Source organism: Dama dama, chromosome 21, assembly GCF_033118175.1.
Source record: "Dama dama isolate Ldn47 chromosome 21, ASM3311817v1, whole genome shotgun sequence".
Classification (NCBI taxonomy): Eukaryota; Metazoa; Chordata; class Mammalia; order Artiodactyla; family Cervidae; genus Dama; species Dama dama.
The window spans coordinates 74617373-74638354 of NC_083701.1; the positions used below are offsets into that span (position 1 = coordinate 74617373).

The window sequence follows — 20982 nt, forward strand, 5'->3', positions numbered from 1 at the left end:
AGTAAGACCCGGTGCTAACTCGGGGGTGCTAACGAGAGATGGGGGTGCTAACGAGAGATGGCTGCTAACTTTATTTGGGTTAGGATTAGCTGCAGCTCATTTGCTCAAGGATGTTATCCCCATGGAGCCTGAAGCTGCGTTCAAAGGGGCTGACATAAACACAGTAAGGATGGAAACATACTGTCTTTCAGGTTCTCCATCTGCAAAGCAGAAACTTCACTCTCTTCAAGGACCACAACTGTTGACACACGTGCACTGTGCTTCAGAGACTAACATTACAGCGAGGAGGTCCAGATCCAAAAATCAAAACTGTGCAACAGAATCATCAAATTACAAAACATCAATTAATTATACACACATGCACCCAAACATGCACAAGTGATGGGATCCTGAAAATAAGGTAGGAGGACCTCAAGTGATGCATCAAGATGGCTTATAAAATATTTTAATGAGAATTTTTTAAAAACCTGAGTAAATTCATTTTCAACTGTGCTCGATAATGTTATTTTGCTTTATCTCATGATAAGATTACTCATTTCAAACATTGCTAAAGATAATTGAGATGTAAAATGTTTGATTTCAACCCACAGTTAAGAAGAACCATTTATAAGCCAGTAATGGGATAATTCTGTAATAGGATCTTGCACAGATATTATCTAATTTAATGCTCACAACTGCTTTGTAAAGTAGGTATCATTCTCCCTGTTTTTTAGGAAACAGATTCAGAAGGCTAATGAATAGTCAGATGGAATTTGGCATTAATTATACATTTATGAAACAAATTTGTGGCAAAATATTTCCACATGGGCTATCATTCTAAAAGACTCTAAGCACAGTGGCAGATAGTCAGAAGCTCCCAAGTATGCAGACGCACCGAAGCGCAGCTCAGGTGCCGCTGGTGGCCCCACTGAGGGCAAAAGCGGTCTGAGAAAGCAGAGGCCGTCATGTCCATGTACGCATTTACTTACTTAAAAATGATGACCAGTAAAAACATTATAAACACATTCAAGGCTTCGAGACCATGGCTACCACCTTCCAGAATGAGGCTGAAAAACTGAAACAGTTCTGGAAAGTGAAGTGTTACAGGAGATTGAACAGAGATTACTGAAGGTGGGGGCAAAAAGGACAGTTCCTGGAGGAGGCTGCTTTTGTGCTTTCAATGCATCTGCAGATGTTAAATCAAGAAGGAAATTAAACACCACAAAATAACATTCTTACTTTCAGGATACAAACCACTCCCTCCAGAAGCAGCACTAAGCATTAGGCAAGTGTTTCAACCTTTTCCTGAAGGAGTCTCTCCTTAAAAGTCTGAGGTGCTTTCAACCACCCCAAACTAACTGCTATTGTATATGATATTTCAAGTGCATAAGGCTTTAACTTTGTTCTAATTCTTAAAATGTTTTAACAGACTCTGCATAAGCCTTTAAAAAGAAGCTTAATTGTACTGTCTTACGAAAGTCACAAAAGAGTTCTCAAAAGGAAAAACAAGACAGTTGATAAAAATACCTATTTAAGTAAGAAAAGCCTACTAAGACTCAGTTCTAGAGATTGTTCGCTGGAGTCCCCAGCTGCATGCTTTGAAATTCTCATGTACGTTACGTTGTTAAACCAGGAACCAAACTAAGCAGCATCTGCTATTCTACCACTGGGCTCTGCATCTGTACATTTTTTATAGCCCTGATGGTTAGTCATGTATGGATGTGACAACTGGACTATAAAGAAAGCTGAGTGCTGAAGAATTGATGCTTTTGAACTGTGGTGTTGGAGAAGACTCTTGAGAGTCCCTTGAACTGCAAGGAGATCCAACCAGTCCATCCTAAAGGAAATCAGTCCTGAATATTCATTGGAAGGACTAATGCTGAAGCTGAAACTCCAATACTTTGGCCACCTCATGCAAAGAGCTGACTCATTTGAAAAGACCCTGATGCTGGAAAAGATTGAAGGTGGGAGGAGAAGGGGATGATAAGAGGATGAGATGGTTGGATGGCATCACCGACTTGATGGACATGAGTTTGAGTAAACTCTGAGAGTTGGTGATGGAAAGGGAGGCCTGGTGTGCTGCAGTCCATGGGGTCACAAGGAGTCAGACACGACTAAGTGACTGAACTAATGGTTAGAAGTTAGGAACCAGAGAAGTGGTGAAGAAGTCAAGGACATGGGCTAGGCTGTGAGATAGCAATTAAGATGTTGTGGAGAGTGAATGAGTATATCCAAAACACTTAGGAGACTGCCTTGCACAAGTATTACATCGTGTTAGCCATTATGACTATTATTGATCCAGTTTCTCACTTATAGTAAGAAAACACTGACCTTTGAAAAATGCATCATGGAACGTAAAGACCATCTTTATTTACCTGCAACTTTAACACTTCAGAACACAGTCAAGCACAATGAAGTAGGAGAAAGGACTTCTGTAGAAGCAAAAATAGATGCAAAAAGCTATGTTTTACTACTCAAAAGTAGTTCAGTCATTTGGATCCTATGTATTCCTCTTCTATGATTCCTAACAGTGGGGCTATTTAATTTCAGTGTGCATAAGAGAACTGGAAGTACCATCCAGGACACTGGTGAGGAATTGCAACAACAATCAAGAGATGTGGCAGAAATTATAGAAAGGATAAAAAACTCACAGACAAAGCTAAAGCCATTGGACACAGCAATAATCCACCATACTTAGAAAAGCTTTGGGGTTATCACCTCTAAGGGATACAAAAAATAATATTCATCATGACTAATCTGAGTTAGACTAAAACTAAATGCAGTCTTTTTAGCTTTAAACAGACATGTAATGGATTTTGGAAATTTTTCAAACCAAAATGGTTAAATGTTCTTCTATAAGAAATGTCATTAATAGACATAAACCCTTAGCTAATCAGAAAACTCCTGCTATGGACAAAAGTCTTATTATCTAAAGGATAAACAATGGTTTCAGAATACCTGGACTTGTCACATTCAAGGATACACTAGTTGGATTTTAAAATGAACCTAAAAATCTCAAAGGGATTACAGTGCATGTGACCATTGGCTGAGTTACACTCCACTTTCATGTCAGTTTCCTTCACAACTGTGACCGGCAGCCTATTCTGAAGACAGATTAACCCCCACCCCCAAGTAACTGGGGATCTGTCTCAAACACACACACACACACACACACACACACACACACACACCCAAAATGTTAAAAATATCCTTCACCGAGAACTTCTAAATGTCAAATCTACAGAAGAAATTAAAATGAAAAGATAAAGATTTGAGTATTTCAATAATTAAAACTAACATATAAGAAAGCATTAAAACCACAAATTAAAACAGACAAAAGACACATTTCACACCCCAAAATTAATAGCCTTAAAAAAGTTTTCAAACTTTTAAAGAGTCAACAAAAGAATAAAGAAATGCAAATTGAAACAAAATACACCTCTACACAAAGACTTGAACCTGAATAAAAGCCCAAAATTGGGGGCAGCAGGTGAATGGGTAAGCAAAGTAAAGTATAGGCACAAAACGGAATACCAATCAGGGACAGAAAGAAATGAACTACGGATACAGGTAACAGCAGGCGTGAGTCTCCAAAACTTCCTGATGAGGGAAAGCAGCTCAAGCCGGGGCGCATTCTGTGTGAGCGCACTCCCGGAAAGCTCTGAGTTTTAGTCCATGGAAAAGAAGACGGAGCGATGGTCATTAGTGGGGTGCGGAGGTCGGGGTGTGGCTGGGGGAAGGCAAAAGGGAGCTGCTTGGGGTGATGGACATGCTCTACACCTGGTTGTGGTGGTGGTTGCAGGTACAAGCATTTGTCGGACTCATTGTATCCTACACTTAGAATGGGAGCAAAGAGGCGGAGACGACGGAGCGACTGAACCAAACTGAATGGGTGGAAATCATACCTTTATAAAGCTGACAAAAAAAAAGCAGAGATATTATTATTCATCACCTTTCAAATCTCCAGAATATGAAAACATCAGAATACCCAGTTATCTACTTGGAAACAGCACTTAGAATGTGCCGGGCACTTTCAGTGTTTTAAAAGCAGGAACTCCCTTTAGCCATTCCTATAATAACAACCATTGTTACCATTTTTGTAAAAGCAGAAAGTAAACTCAGTAACTTGCGCAAGGCCACTGAACATGGTAAATAAAGGCAGGATGTAGGCTTCCCTGGCGGCTCAGATGGTAAAGAATCCACCTGCAGTGCAGGAGACCTGGGTTTGATCCCTGGGTTGGAGATCCCCTGAAGGAAGGCATGGCAACCCACTCCAGTATTCGTGCCTGGAGAATCCCATGGACAGAGGAGCCTGGCGGGCTGCAGCCCAGGGGGTTGCACAGAGTCGGGACACGATTGAGCGCCTAAGCAGGCAGGCAGACCTTTCAGCCACTGGGCTGTTCCTGATGTGGTGAGGGCTCCTAGTCATGACTATACGCTTCGAGTGGAGTATAAGGATCACTTTTTTGTAAAGCACTTTGGCAAAAGCCATCAAAGTTTTTTGCATTTTTAATATCCTTTGATCTAGTCATTGTTTAGATTATCAGAAGCAGAGATCATTCAAAATGTCTAAATGCCAAAAATGTTTCCTGCACGTCTGTTGCTAAATCCAAGGGATACTACAAAGTCTTGTACCCCCGAAGCACTTGACTGGTTCCCTCCCTCCTCACACACTGTCCCTGGCCTTGCTGCCACCAGTCCATAGGTTTTTTCCTCCTCGGTCTTGGGCTGTTTCCTCTCAAGTCTCCTTTTCTCTGGTGCTCCTGGGCTGTGAGTGTTTGCCACAATTCTGCTTAGTCCTCTGTCCACTCTAAACCTCATAAACCAATCATTTCCAAATCAAACTGGTAACCCTGGTCTCCTCCTCGGCTCCAGATTCATAAATCCCACAGGTCGCCAAATATCCACTCAAGGATGGCCTGCAGGCATCTCACACATGTCTAGAACTGAACTTTCCTTTCCTCCAAATTCCTTTTCTCTTTTTGTATAGTCTAAGTGAAAATCACCACCATCCACTCAGCTGACCATGGCATTACTCGGCAATTCTTTGCCTAGACTCAGCATCCCAGTTCTGTCCCTTCTACGATGAAACATTTCTCCGTTTCTTTATATTTCCACTGCCTGTACCTTAGTTCAGGCCTATAATCATGCCTAAATGACAACCATATTCTCTAAATGCAACAGTCATCTGATTTATAGCTTCTGAAATGTACCATCTCTTTCTCTGGCCTCTGGCACTTGCTGCCTTGCTGGGAATGCCTTGCCATCTAACTCAAACTTGATCACATCCATTCTGTTTGTTGGAAGCTGATGACAGACTGGCTGGATCAGTCCACGTACTGTGTGTACTGGTATTGTGTGTGCATAGCCCCGCGCCTCACAGAGCACTTGGTCTAGAGGGGAACCACAGGCAGATAAAGGAAGAATCAACCCCATTTGTGATAAAGAGTATTAAGAAAAAGAGCAGGTAACTGAGAAAGAGAATAAACGGGAACCCAATTCAGGCACTTGACATTAAGGGAGAAGAGTTAGAAAGTGCATCTGAGCCAGTCTCCTATTGCTGCTGTCCAAATCACCACCAATTTAGGGACTTCACCCAACGCAGATGTATTATCGTACAGGTCTGTAAATCAGAGCCCAAACATGCCTCCCTGAGCCCAAGATACGGTGAGGCTGTGCTCCTTTGGGGTGCTCGAGCGCAGACCCCGTCTCGGCTTCCAGAGTCTGAGGCACTCCTTGGCCAGTGGCTTCTCTCCTCCATGGCTTCCCTGGGGGCTCAGATGGTAAAGCGTCTGTCTGCCTGCAGTGCGGGAGACTAGGGTTCAATCCCTGGGTCAGGAAGATCCCCTGGAGATGGCAACCGGCTCCAGTATTCTTGCCTGGAGAATCCCATGGACAGAGGAGCCTGGCGGGCTACAGTCCGTGGGGTCGCAAGAGTCAGAGACGACTGAGTGACTTCACTTCCCTCTGTACTGCAGCAATGGTCGGGCGAGTTGTCTCCACGCTGCCATCTCTCTGGCTCCCTCTTCCACTTTTAAAGACCCTTGTAATTAACAGGGGGCTCAACTGCATAATTCAGGAAAATTTCCTCATCTTAATAATACCAGCTGATCAGCAACTTGAATTTCCCTTAAGTGAACATATTCATGGGGCTTCCCTGGTGGCTCAGCGGTAAAGAATCCGTCTGCCAATGCAAGAGACATAAGAGATGTGGGTTTGACCCCTGGGTTGGGAAGATCCTGTGGAGAAGGAAATGGCACCCCACTCCAGTCTTCTCGCCTGGGAAGTCCCATGGACAGAGGAGCCTGGCAGCTCCAGTCCACGGGGTCGCAGAGTCAGACACGACTGAAGCGGCTGAGCGCACAGTCACAGGTCCCGGGCATTAGGCCATGGGTGTCTTTCAGGAGTCATGTTCTATCTATCACAGCATCTAAGAAAACATTTAAACTGAGACCACAGGGTTTAGAGAATCGGACAGTGGGGGGGGGGGGGGGCGCAGTGTGTGTGTGTGTGTGTGTGTGTGTGAAAATGTGCTCCAGGCAGAAGGGAACGGGTGTGTGTGAATGCACTCCAGGCAAAAGGAAAGGGGGGGGGGGGGGGCAGTCTGTGTGTGCAAACATTTGCTCCAGGCAGAAGGGAAAGCCTGTGCCCACAGCCCTAGTGCAGGAGCAGAGGGCGAGGGAGGCCCCAGAAGGACTGTGGCTGGAGGGCCGGGTGCTGAAGAGGCGGGGGAAGGACGCCCCAAGGGGCCGGGGTCCTGGAGGCGCTGGGTGCTGCTCTAAGAAGAGAACTACCTGACCTTAAATGCTCCCCGTTCATACGTGAGAACAGCACCGGAGTCTCTGAGGCCCGTGGAGCCGGCTCGCCCCTCACTGCCCCCTGGAATAAAGCGGCTCTCCCGTCGCAGCCCCCGGGCTTAGCGGGTCCACACCCCTCTGAACCCTGAGAAGGGTCCAGCTCCCATCTCCCTCCCTCTGCCCCTCAGCTGTAAGCTCCAAGCTACTAAGGAAGGGGCCAGGGTGCACACTGGTTAACTCGTGTTTACTGAATGAAATGGAAAAACCTAGAATCAACTTACATACACCTACCTGTAAGAATGGTGAGTTTTTGAGGATAGCTCTAAACTGGGGCTCTCAAAATTTATGTTTACAATTTGAGAAAATAAAAGTTATCACCTCAGCTGTAAAAAGGTTAACAAATTGGAGAAATACTGAAAATTGAAAATAGTCGCTCACAGGGTAGTGGTGTACTGGGTAGTTTTCATTCCGGACTATATTCATTTTTTCCCAAGTTTTCTACTATTTGTATGCTATTTCAAGATATCAGTCAGTCAGTTCAGTCGCTCAGTCGTGTCCGACTCTTTGCGACCCCATGAACCGCAGCACACCAGGTCTCCCTGTCCATCACCAACTCCTGGAGTTTACTCAAACTCATGTCCATCAAGTCAGTGATGCCATCCAGCCATCTCATCCTCTGTCGTCCCCTTCTCCTCCTGCCCCCAATCCCTCCCAGCATCAGGGTCTTTTCCAATGAGTCAGCTCTTCACATGAGGTGGACAAAGTATTGGAGTTTCAGTTTCAGCATCAGTCCTTCCAATGAACACCCCGGACAGATTTCCTTTAGGATGGACTGGTTGGATCTCCTTGCAGTCCAAGGGACTCTCAAGAGTCTTCTCCAACACCACAGTTCAAAAGCATCAATTCTTCAGCACTCAGCTTTCTTCACAGTCCAACTCTCATATCCATACATGACCACTGGAAAAACCATAGCCTTGACCAGACGGACCTTTGTTGGCAAAGTAATGTCTCTGCTTTTTAATGTGCTATCTGGGTTGGTCATAACTTTCCTTCCAAGGAGTAAGCGTCTATTAATTTCATGGCTGCAATCACCATCTGCAGTGATGTTGGAGCCCAAAAAAATAAAGTCTGCCACTGTTTCCCCATCTATTTGCCATGAAGTGATGGGACCGGATGCCATGATCTTAGTTTTCTGAATGTTGAGCTTTAAGCCAACTTTTTCATTCTCCTCTTTCACTTTCATCAAGAGGCTTTTTAATTCCTTTTCACTTTTGGCCATAAGGGTGGTGTCATCTGCCTATCTGAGGTTATTGATATTTCTCCCGGCAATCCTGATTCCAGCTTGTGCTTCTTCCAGCCCAGCATCTCTCATGATGTACTCTGTATACAAGTTAAATACGCTGGGTGACAATATACAGGCTTGACGTACTCCTTTCCCTATCTGGAACCAGTCTATTGTTCCATGTCCAGTTCTATCTATTGCTTCCTGACAGGTTTCTCAAGAGGCAGGTCAGGTGGTCTAGTATTTCTATCTCTTTCAGAATTTTCCACAGTATATTGTGATCCACACAAAGGCTTTGGCATAGTCAATAAAGCAGAAATAGATGTTTTTCTGGAACTCTCTTGCTTTTTTGATGATCCAGAGGATGTTGGCAATTTTTTTTAATTAATTAATTTATTTATTAGTTGGAGGCCAATCACTTCACAACATTTCAGTGGGTTTTGTCATACATTGATATGAATCAGCCATAGATTTACACGTATTCCCCATCCCGATCCCCGCTCCCACCTCCCTCTCCACCCGATTCCTCTGGGTCCTCCCAGTGCACCAGGCCGGAGCACTTGTCTCATGCATCCCACCTGGGCTGGTGACCTGTTTCACCATAGATAGTATACATGCTGTTCTTTTGAAACATCCCACCCTCACCTTCTCCCACAGAGTTCAAAAGTCTGTTCTGTATTTCTGTGTCTCTTTTTCTGTTTTGCATATAGAGTTATCGTTATCACCTTTCTAAATTCCATATATATGTGTTAGTATGCTGTAATGTTCTTTATCTTTCTGGCTTACTTCACTCTGTAGAAGGGGCTCCAGCTTCATCCATCTCATTAGGACTGGTTCAAATGAGTTCTTTTTAATGGCTGAGTAATATTCCATGGTGTATATGTACCACAGCTTCCTTATCCATTCATCTGCTGATGGGCATCTAGGTTGCTTCCATGTCCTGGCTATTATAAACAGTGCTGCGACGAACATTGGGGTGCACGTGTCTCTTTCAGATCTGGTTTCCTCAGTGTGTATGCCCAGAAGTGGGATTGCTGGGTCATATGGCAGTTCTATTTCCAGTTTTTTAAGAAATCTCCACACTGTTTTCCATAGCGGCTGTACTAGTTTGCATTCCCACCAACAGTGTAAGAGGGTTCCCTTTTCTCCACACCCTCTCCAGCATTTATTGCTTGTAGACTTTTGGATAGCAGCCATCCTGACTAGCGTGTAATGGTACCTCACTGTGGTTTTGATTTGCATTTCTCTAATAATGAGTGATGTTGGCAATTTGATCTCTGATTCCTCTGCCTTTTCTAAATCCAGCTTGAACATCTGGAAGTTCACGGTTCACGTATTGCTGAAGCCTGGCTTGGAGAATTTTGAGCATTACTTTATTAGCACATGAGATGAGTGCAACTGTGCGGTAGTTTGAGCATTCTTTGGCATTGCATTTCTTTGGGATTGGAATGAAAACTGACCTTTTCTAGTCCTGTGGCCACTACTGAGTTTTCCAAATTTGCTGGCATATTGAGTGCAGCACTTTCACAGCATCATCTTTCAGGATCTGAAATAGCTCAACTGGAATTCCATCACCTCCACTAGCTTTGTTCCTAGTGATGCTTCCTAAGGCCCACCTGACTTCACATTCCAGGATGTCTGGCTCTAGGTGAGTGATCACACCATCGTGTTTATCTGGGTCATGAAGATCTTTTTTGTACATTTCTTCTGTGTATTCTTGCCACCTCTTCTTAATATCTTCTTCTTCTGTTAGGTCCATACCATTTCTGTCCTTTATCAAACCCATCTTTGCATGAAATGTTCCCTTGGTATCTCTAATTTTCTTGAAGAGATCTCTAGTCTTCCCCATTCTGTTGTTTTCCTGTTTCTTTGCATTGATCACTGAGGAAGGCTTTCTTATCTCTCCTTGCTATTCTTTGGAAATCTGCATTCAAATAGGAATATCTTTCCTTTACTCCTCTGCTTTTCGCTTCTCTTCTTTTCTCAGGTATTTGTAAGGCCTCCTCAGACAACCATTTTGCCTTTTTGCATTTCTTTTCCTTGGCTATGGTCTTGATCCCTGTCTCCTGTACAGTGTCACGAACCTCCATCCATAGTTCATCAGGCACTCTATCAGATCTACTCCCTTAAATCTATTTCTCACTTCCACTGTATAGTCGTTAAGAGATCTGATTTAGGTTATACCTAAATGGTCTAGTGGTTTTCCCTACTTTCTTCAATTTAAGTCTGAATTTGGCAATAAGGAGTTCATGATCTGAGCCACAGTCAGCTCCTGGTCTTGTTTTTGCTGACTGTATAGAGCTTCTCCATCTTTGGCTGCAAAGAATATAATCAATCTGATTTCGGTGTTGACCCTCTGGTGGTGTCCATGTATAGAGTCTTCTCTTATGTTGTTGGAAGAGGGTGTTTGCTATGACCAGTGCGTTCTCTTGGCAAAATTCTATTAGCCTTTGCCCTGCTTCATTCCATACTCCAAGGCCAAATTTGCCTGTTACTCCAGGTGTTTCTTGCCTTCCAACTTTTGCATTCCAGTCCCCTATAATGAAAAGGACATCTTTTTTGGGTGTTAGTTCTAGCTTGTAGGTCTTCATAGAACTGTTCAACTTCAGCTTCTTCAGCGTTATTGGTTGGGGCATAGGCTTGGATTACTGTGATACTGAATGGTTTGCCTTGGAAACGAACAGAGATCATTCTGTCGTTTTTGAGACTGCATCCAAGTATTGCATTTCAGACTCTTCTGTTGACCAAGATGGCTACTCCATTTCTTCTAAGAGATTCCTGCCCACAGTAGTAGACATAATGGTCATCTGAGTTAATTCACCCATTCCAGTCCATTTTAGTTCGCTGATTCCTAGAATGTCGACATTCACTCTTGCTATCTGTTTGACTACTTCTAATTTGCCTTGATTCATGGACCTAACAATCCAGGTTCCTATGCAATACTGCTCTTTACAGCATCGGACATTGCTTCTATCACCAGTCATATCCACAAGTGGGTATTGTTTTTGCTTTGGCTCCATCCCTTCATTCTTTGTGGAGTTATTTCTCCACTGATCTTCAGTAGCATATTGGGCACCTACTGACCTGGGGAGTTTCTCTTTCAGTATCCTGTCATTTTGCCTTTAGATATACTTTAACTTAAAAAAGGTAAACCTCCCTTGTACAAACATATTAAGTTTAAGACAGAAAGGGAGATCCATGAACTAATAATTGGGGAAATTCAGTCTTAAAATGGCAAAATCTAAAAGAAATGTACTTATAAGAAATATTTATCACACCCAAATTTACTATACTAATGTAGAACACATGTCCAGACAAATGCACGTGTGATCCATGTTGCTATGCACTATTTAAACAATGACTTTTACGATTCACCTTTGGATTATGATCTCTATCAGTTTATACCATTGAGTGCACCTGATATTAAGGTAGACTTTCTCTGGAAATTAGTACTTTTACTCCTGATTTCTCTTTGCCTGGTATACTACAATTAAAATTTTTGATTCCTTTCCTATGTTGGTGCTTTTCTTGTAGACAACAGATGCCTGAATTTTTTTCCATCTAAACCACCTTACTAAGAAAGGAATTGGATACATTCACATACTGGAGAAACTAGTAGGTTTCAATTATTACTCATTTGATGTTTTCTGTGTATTATGCTTTCATGCATTTTATCTTTTGATCCTTTTCACAGATTTGTTAAGCTTTCTGTTATTTTTTCCCCTGTAAGTGAGCTAGTAATTCTCTAGCTAGTGTGTCTCTAGTCTATTAAGTTACCTTTTGAAGAAGGAAACGGCAACCCACTCCAGTATTCTTGCCTGGAAAATCCCATGGACAGAGGAGTCTGGCAGACTAGTCTATGGGGCCACAAAAGAGTTGGATACAACTTAGTGACTGAACAACAGCAACGCTGCCTTTAAAAATTTAACAAGATACGCAAAATAATGCATCAAATTAACAAAAGCTCAATACTTGGGCACTCTGCTAATGAAATCTCTGTTAACTGAGGGTCTCAACTAAATCCTCCTTGCTCTTCCCCTAGATGAGAATATACCTAACATGTCTCCAGTTGTGCCTACACACTTCCCAGTCAAGGGAAGGCTCTCCCAGCAGTGGAGACCCTTGCATCATCTTGAGCATCCTTTCATTCACTGCTCAGTCCCCTGGACCACAAATGATGATTAGCTCCAATTATGCCAATCTTTTTCTTTTTAACAATATAAAATTTTAAATCTTAGAATTTTCCTATTCCCCAGTAAGTAAAATAAAATAGAATTTTACTGTAAAAGTACATTTTAATTTATTCCATTAAAGAAATGACTCTCAAAGCTTACTAATTTCCACTAGAAATTAGGTCCCTTAATTAAGATTTAAATGCCATATATGTGTGCATGATCAGTCGCTTCAGTCGACTTTGCGACCCTTTGGACTACAGCCCTCCAGGCTCCTCCATCCACGGGATTCTTCGGGCAAGAATACTGGAGGGGGGTTGCTATGCCCTCCTCTAGGGGATCTTCCTGACCCAGGGATCAAACCTGGCCATAATATACTGCTATTCAGACATAAGCAGAGACTATTCCAGAGTATATAAAAGAGGAATTTCTTCCATCCATAGCCTCCAACATTTCCCCAAGCGTAGCTCTCATCAGTCTTAGTGAGCTCCTAAAGGGTCAATTCTGTTCCAACATTAACTCCTTCTACTACCAGAACAGTGCTTTTTGATTCATGAATAAGGCAGAAAAGAAGAGGAACGAGAGTTCATTCCATGGTTCTCAGATGTCAGAATATATCAAAACTACCTGGGGGTATCTATGTAAAAATGCCAATTCCTAGGCTCCTTCTCTAGCGCTATAGAACCTGATTTCCCAGGTCTGATTTAGAATCTATTATCTTTAAAAATTCAGGAGAGGCTGATGCATTTGACCTTTGGTCTACACACCGGGAAAGTCAGTATAATCCCTTTCAAGGCCACCAGCTTTATTGAAGCACTGGGGAGGAGGGACTGTAGTTTTGCACAAAAATAAAATCTGCCTGGTGCATCTCAGTTCACAACTACTGCCACCACTGAGGATGGCTCATCCCTTCTTCCTCCTTCCACCTTAATGATAAAACAGAAAGGATATGGGACATAGCCAAGACACACTGCTGACAAGTGGCAGAATCAAGACCAAGAACTCATTAGCACTCTTTTAGCTCTAAGCCTGTCCAGAACTGGAAAATGAGATGGTCGGTTTCTTTTTTATTTTCTTGTTTTCTAGAAAAGTCATTCTTCACGTTATACCAAAACTTTGGAGGTAGGCAGGTACTTTACTTAACATGGCATCAGTTCTGACATCAGATTATTCGGCTTCTTACCTCCTTTTCTGCAGATACTGGCTGTGGCCAATTAACCTCATTAAACCTCAATCTCCTAATGAGCAAAATGAAGGTATAGTAACTCATTTATAGTTTTGTTACAAGGATGAAATGTGCTGTTAAAAGTAAAGCATCTGGTCTAGTGCCACTCACTTAGCATTAGCTATTAGTAACTGTGTGTATTAGCGCTGCAGAGCTTTAGTCTCCTAAGGACTCCCTTTTCCCATTTGGTCATGCATCTTGTATTCAACAGATGTTTAATAATTAGACCCTCGAATAGATGTATCCAGAGAAGCTTCCTATATGCATTTTAATATATTTTTTAAAGTAGCTTGAGGCTCATGGCAGAACTGTGTAAAACATAGAGATCTCCTGTATGCTTCCTGCCCCTACACATGCAGAACCTCCTTGATCCACATCCTCCCAGTGGTGCATCCCAACCGATGAGCCTACTCTGATCCATCACAATGACCCACATCCACAGCTCACATCAGGGTCCCTGTTGGCGTGGTGCCTTCTGTGGGTACAGGACACCAGTTTCACTGCCCTAAAAGTCCTGTGTTCCACCTGTTCATCTTGCTCCCTGAACCCCAGGTCTTTTCCTGTCTCCATAGTTTTGGCTTTTCCATATCTTTATATGGTAGGAGTCTTATAGGGCAGCCTTTTCAGATTGGCTACTCTCACTTCGTAATATGCATTTAAGGTTCCTCCATGTTTTTTCATGGTCATAACTCATTGTTTTCCAGCACTGAATACTATTCCATTGTCTGGATGTACCAGTTTATTCATTAGTTCACTTACGCAAGGACATCTTGACTGCTTCCCAGTTTTGGCAATTATGAATGAAGCTGCTATAAACATCCATGTGCAGATTTCTTTGTGAACATAAGTTTTCCACTCCTTTGCATAAATACCAAGTAGAGTGATAGCTGGATTGTATGGTAAAAGTATGTTCAGTTTGGTAAGAAATTTCTGTAACATTTTGCATTCCCTCTGACACCAAATCAAAGTTCCTACTGCCCCACGTTCTTGCCAGCATTTGGTGGTGTTAGTGTTTTGGATTTCTGCCATTCTGTTAGGTACACAGTGGTACTGCATTATTGTTTTGCCTTTTTTTAACTGCAGTAAAATACACATAATATAAAATTGGCATCTTAACCCTTTTTTAAGTGTACAGTTCAGTAGTTTTAAGTACCTTCACACTGCTGTGCAACCTATTCTCCAGAATTCTTCTCAGGTTGCACAACTGAAACTCTACACCCACAGTACTAGTTTGCTAGGGCTGCATAATGAAAATACTACAGACTGGGTGGTTCAAACAGGAGAAATTTATTTTGTCTCAGTCCTGGAGGCTTGAAGTCCAAGATCAAGGTGTGGGCGAGCTTGATCTCTTCTGACGTCCCTCTCCTCGGCTTGCAGACAGTGGCCCTCGCCTGTCCTCACCCGCTCTGCCGTCTGCACGGGCATCCCCGGTATCCGCGGGTCCAGCCTGCCTCTTCTCACACGGACACCAGTCAGATTGCCTTCGCTCACTCTAATGGCCTCGTTTTAACTGAATCATCTCTTTGAAGGCCTTGTCTCCAAATACAATCACATTCTAGTGTACCTGGGGTGAAGACTTTTACATAGGGATTTTGAGGGAGCACAACTGAGCCCCACAACACCCACAAAGCAACAACTTCCCATTCTCCCCTCCCCCAGCAACAATTCCTCTGCTTTCTGTCTCTATGAACTTGACTACGCCGGTTACTTCATGTAAGTGGAATCATACAGCATTCATCTTTGTGTGACTAGCTAAGGTATTAAAGGTTCACCTATGCATGTGTCAGGAATTCCTTCCTTTCTAAGGTCGCATAACCTTCATTATACATGTATATCACATTTTGCTCATCTAATTCATTTGTGGATGGACCCTTGGGTTGTATCCACGTTTCGGCGATTGTGAATTATCCTGCTATGAACATAGGTATACAGGTATCTGTTCAAGACCCTGTGTTCAATTATTTGGGGTACATACTCACAAGTGAAATTGTCCTGTGAAGATTTAAGCACGTACTAAAGTAATGGCTGTTCCACCTAAATCCCTCTCCTTAGGATAATCCTTGCTTTATTCTGTAACATCACATCTTTGCTCAATATCACAAACTAAGGCCTTAGAGTAAATCATGTATTTCTTGCAGGATGTGTATTAATCAGCTAATCATAAATGAGTATGAGTCAAGGACCTGTGAGATAAGAAACACCATAAGTATTTTATCATATGAATCCAGGTATCATTCAGGCAACTGATAACTTGAACAATTATAATAAAAGATAAGGAATCGAACATACTTTAAAAAGTTGATTATGGCATCAAAATGGCAAATATAAAAACCTAGTTATAACAGGAATTTTCAAAAAAACATATAGACAATCATAATTATCCTAACTTACTTAAATTCTTAGTTCTAGAAAAATAGAACTAGTTTAATTTATGAAATATTATGGAATTTGCCATCAATATCTTCATTTTCAATGCAGGAGATTAATACTTTCTGTTCTATCATGAGTAGAGGTATAATAAAAATAATCATGCATTTTTCTTTCAAGAAAGATTCCATGCCCTTATACAGATTTAAAACTTAATAAGAAATTAACTTTTTTAGGAGTACTGAAAGGCAGTATAGCACAGAAAATAAGAAAAAATGGTCTAGTTTCAAGTCACAGCTGTCCCTTTCTACTGTGTGACATTAGGCAAGTTACATAACCTACCAGTTTTCTCATCTGTGAATTGGGGATGATAAGCCCAAATTTCTAAAGTTAGGAGGATAGCATTAGTTAATATATGTAAAATGCCTGGCACATACTAAGCTTGCAATAAATGCCAACTACTAACAGCATAAATTGACAAACCACATAAATGGAGAGGACCATGACATAACTTGTCATCTCACTGGAATAAAGAGAGAGTAACTACCCCGCTCCCACTGTTGTAAAGGAGGCTATATGGTGGGGGTGTAGGAGGAAGACATTGAATAAAAATATCTTAAACTACTTCGAAGGTGTTTCCATTCCCTCCTTATGGTTAAATTATACTAGAATAGCCTTATTAGAATGTGTTTGCTTTGTTAAGCTATGTCCTCAATTAAATTACTAAGAAGAAAGGCATCACTAAGATATAGCATTATGTTCTTATTCTTCAGTAGTATATGTCCTAAGTTAGGAAAGAAACAGCATCTACGTGGTGTGGATATTTTATGGATATCTAAGACACTTGGATGTGATGGTTAATATTATTTTTTATAGTCATGATATTCACAGAAATCTTTCATTAATTGCTCTTAAAAAATATCAAGTGTATAAGGTTGAAATAGACCTCCCCCAAGTAAGAATGTAAGAAATACACTACTCCCAAGTAAGAATATAAGAGATAATGATTTTATAACTAATTTCAAATTAGAGAAACTTATCAAAGTTAATCCATCTTCAACATGTATCATCAAAAGTCGTTATGATCTTTTACAATGGTGCACAGTAAGAAACATCATTGGAAAGATTTCAATATAAGATTTTTATAATATAAGATTTTATACATATATAAGCAAATGTAAATAAATGAAGTTTACAAACATATTCATATATATGTTAAAAAGAATACCATTTTTTTCAAATTGCTTTCTACAAGTAAAAAGTCATTAATATAATGAGACCTACTGTTACTGCAGAAACCTTTGAACTTTTCGGAAAGTTTCAGGATGAATGAAACAAAGTTGTTATGAAATATTAAAACTCCACTTTCCACTCACTGCCTTTTTGACTTCTGGACAGCGAAATCTGACCACCGATGAAACACGAAGACCACAAAGACTTGAGGGAAAAGCAAGGGCAAAGTTCCATCCTATTCCAAGGAAGTTGTAGAAGCCCTCACAGTCAGCCCTCAGAGCTCAGTTTCATCTGGAAAACCCCAAATTTTCCTGATTCCGTACTGAAGGCACAGGCTACAACTGAATTTCTAGATTCTGAATAGCAGTTTGCAAGCTGTGTTGTGTAACATCCCTGGCTTTCACCGAAGACCTCATGATTTCCTGTGAAATTCTTTAAACAGAATCCAATTTAGTTCATAACAATTTAAATACTATTATATATGCCATAAACCACTTTGAGGGAGGGACAGAGCTATGGAGGAAAGAGCTGGCCATGGGGGGACGGCGGGGAAGAATAAGGACCAGAATTTCCAAAGGTGTGGGAAAATTCTAGGACTAACACTTCCAAAAGAAAAGACTGACTATAAATCACCTCCAAAAATGCAAAATTTGTGCATCATGCCTTGTTTGTGTAAAGTAGAACAATTCAGATAACTCAACAATCACTTACTGAACACCTACTACACCCAGGAGATGGAGAGGACATTCCAAGACACACCTCACCTCCTGGGGTAACCTGAGAGGAGGGCTCCTAGCAGGGGCCATCAAGTTGGCCTCTTTTTTTGAGTTTCAGGTCAGGGAGAACGAGAAGACCCTCTCTGCTCAGACGCTGCAGCCTACTTTCAGCACAGCCTTGATAACTGCAGCCTTCAAGGGAGGTTAGGTTGTTCAGCACTCCCTTAGGGGCTAAGACCAATCGCCCCGTGTCAGACCAGATTCAGGAGTAATGCTTAGGAAAAGCCTGCGATGCTTACTGACTCATTAGAAATGTTGGTTTGTTCTTCAAACACATGAAAAGATGCTCAACATCACTCATTATTAGAGAAATGCAAATCAAAACCACAATGAGGTACCATTACACGCCAGTCAGGATGGCTGCTATCCAAAAGTCTACAAGCAATAAATGCTGGAGAGGGTGTGGAGAAAAGGGAACCCTCTTACACTGTTGGTGGGAATGCAAACTAGTACAGCCGCTATGGAAAACAGTGTGGAGATTTCTTAAAAAACTGGAAATAGAACTGCCATATGACCCAGCAATCCCACTTCTGGGCATACACACTGAGGAAACCAGATCTGAAAGAGACACGTGCACCCCAATGTTCATCGCAGCACTGATTATAGTAGCCAGGACATGGAAGCAACCTAGATGCCCATCAGCAGATGAATGGATAAGGAAGCTGTGGTACATATACACCATGGAATATTACTCAGCCGTTAAAAAGAATTCATTTGAACCAGTCCTAATGAGATGGATGAAGCTGGAGCCCCTTCTACAGAGTGAAGTAAGCCAGAAAGATAAAGAACATTACAGCATACTAACACATATATATGGAATTTAGAAAGGTGATAACGATAACTCTATATGCAAAACAGAAAAAGAGACACAGAAATACAGAACAGACTTTTGAACTCTGTGGGAGAAGGTGAGGGTGGGATGTTTCAAAAGAACAGCATGTATACTATCTATGGTGAAACAGGTCACCAGCCCAGGTGGGATGCATGAGACAAGTGCTCCGGCCTGGTGCACTGGGAGGACCCAGAGGAATCGGGTGGAGAGGGAGGTGGGAGGGGGGATCGGGATTGGGGAATACATGTAAATCCATGGCTGATTCATATCAATGTATGACAAAACCCACTGGGGAAAAAAAAAAAAAAAGCATTTTGACAAATACCTTTGTGTAACAAAAAATAAATAAATAAATATCATGGGAAAAAAATAAAATAGAATAAAATAAAATAAAAAAAAAGAAAAGAAATATTCGTTTGTTCTTAAAGCTTTAGTTCTACTTAAACTGGGTGTGCTGGCTGAATTTTAATTCAAATGATCACATTCTCTTGCTCCTCAGCGCTGTGGAATCCTTCCAAATCCGGCCTGGAACGGTTAAGTCACTTTGTTCAACGGAACAGCTTTTGATGCATGTTGTTGTTTGAAAATTCTGAAACTGTAGTAACAGACCAAGCACACGGCCTCAGGAAACCGGAGAGTTTACAAGGCGCTTCCATCTCTTTTGGTGGAAGTTATTAAACATCCCCTCGTCGTGTGATGGCAAGTCTCACTTTTATAAGTGTGTATCAGATACCAAATTAAGTCGCAAATTAAACATCCCTTTTAGTCATCAGGGTTATGAAAAGAAGTGTAAGAGCGAGAGGTGTTTTTATTTACTATTATTATTTTAAGAGGAGAACTGAAGAGTTCACTTTGTTTTTGTTTCATCCAGGAGAGGTGGCAAACTCGGGTTTTGTTTGCTTGCTTCAGATACCAAATTAACTCACAAATCAAGCATCCTTCTTAGTCATCAGGATTGTGAAAAGTGTAAAAGAGGTGTTTTTATTTACTAAGAGGAGGACTGAGCGTTGACTTTTTTGTTTGTTTCATCCAGAAGAGGTGGCAAACACCGGTTTTGCTTGCTTGCTTCAGATACCAAATTAACTCACAAATCAAACATCCCTCTTAGTCACCAGGATTGTGACAAGAAGAGGGAGAGGTGTTTTTATTTACTATTATTATTTTAAGAGGAGGACTGAAGAGTTCACGTTTTGTTTGTTTCATCCAGAAGAGGTGGCAAACTCGGGGTGTGCCTGCTTGCGCGTTTTCAATAACCGACAGACGCCCTCACAGGAATCGCCCACGAAAGCCCCCAGTCTGCACCGGCGGAGACCCCCCGGGCGCCCCGGCCCAGGCCCGGCGCGCTGAGGTGAACGCCACGCGGGCGCCGCGGCTCTTTTGTCGGCGGCGCGGCGCGGCCCCTGCTCATGCCCCGCGCCCCTCATCCCCCCGGCCCTCCCTTCCTCCTCCTGAGACCGCGGCCCGCGCTCACCGCCTTGAGGTCCAGCACGCCATCCTTGGCCTCCTGCAGCAGCGACACGAACTTGGCGGTGAGCAGCCCCAGGCTCTTCTCGTGCCGGCTGCTGCCGGGCCCGGGCGGCGCGCAGCTCGCGGGCTCTGCCGCCGCCATCGCGTCCCCGCGCTCCGCCACCTGCCGGGCCGGACCCGCGGCGGCCCAGGCCGTCGCCGCCCGCCGAGGGCGGGACGAGGGTTCGCGAGCTCCCGGCAGCTACAGGTGCGCGGCGCCCACCCGCCTGGGGCCTCCGCCCCTCCCCTCCCCTCCCCGAGCCCTGGGCAGCTACAAGGGGGCCGCGACCGGGGGCGGGGTGAGAGCGCGAGCCGGCGCGCCGGGGGCGGGGCCCGCCTTTAAATGGCCGGAAGTGACGAGAGGCCCGCTGACGCTGGGAAACGCGCTTCTCCGAAGGCGGGAGGGGAGGGATGGGCGGGGCGATAGGGCGGGGTGTGAGGGGCGGGGGCAATAGGGCGGGGCGTGGATGGGGCGGGGCGATAGGGCGGGGTGTGAGGGGCGGGGCGATAGGGCGGGGCGTGGATGGGGCGGGGCGATAGGGTGGGTGGGGTGGGGCGATAGGTCGGGGGGTGGGGAGGGGCGGGGCGACAGGGCGAGCGGGGTGTGCCCGGTGGGGCGACAGGGCGGGGCGGGAGGCGGATCTCAAGACTGGGAAAAGGGGCTTCAGTTCAGTTTAGTTCAATCGCTTAGTTGTGTCCGACTCTTTGTGACCCCATGGACTGCAGCACGCCAGGCCTCCCTGTCCATCACCAACTCCCAGAGCTTACTCAAACTCATGTCCACTGAGTCGGTGATGCCATCCAATCATCTCA

At 43.3% G+C, this 20982-nt stretch overlaps 1 protein-coding gene across 1 annotated transcript in view; it reads right to left on the bottom strand.

Moving 5' to 3' along the window:
• E2F5 (E2F transcription factor 5) overlaps positions 1-20310 on the bottom strand; it is a 32740-nt gene extending 12430 nt beyond the window's left edge. Inside the window, exon 1 of the mRNA XM_061123837.1 lies at positions 20135-20310. Within this exon, the coding sequence (XP_060979820.1) occupies positions 20135-20272 (138 nt within the window). The 5' untranslated portion in view covers positions 20273-20310. The remainder of the gene's footprint in view (positions 1-20134) is intronic.
• Between the last annotated feature and the right edge of the window lie 672 nt (positions 20311-20982).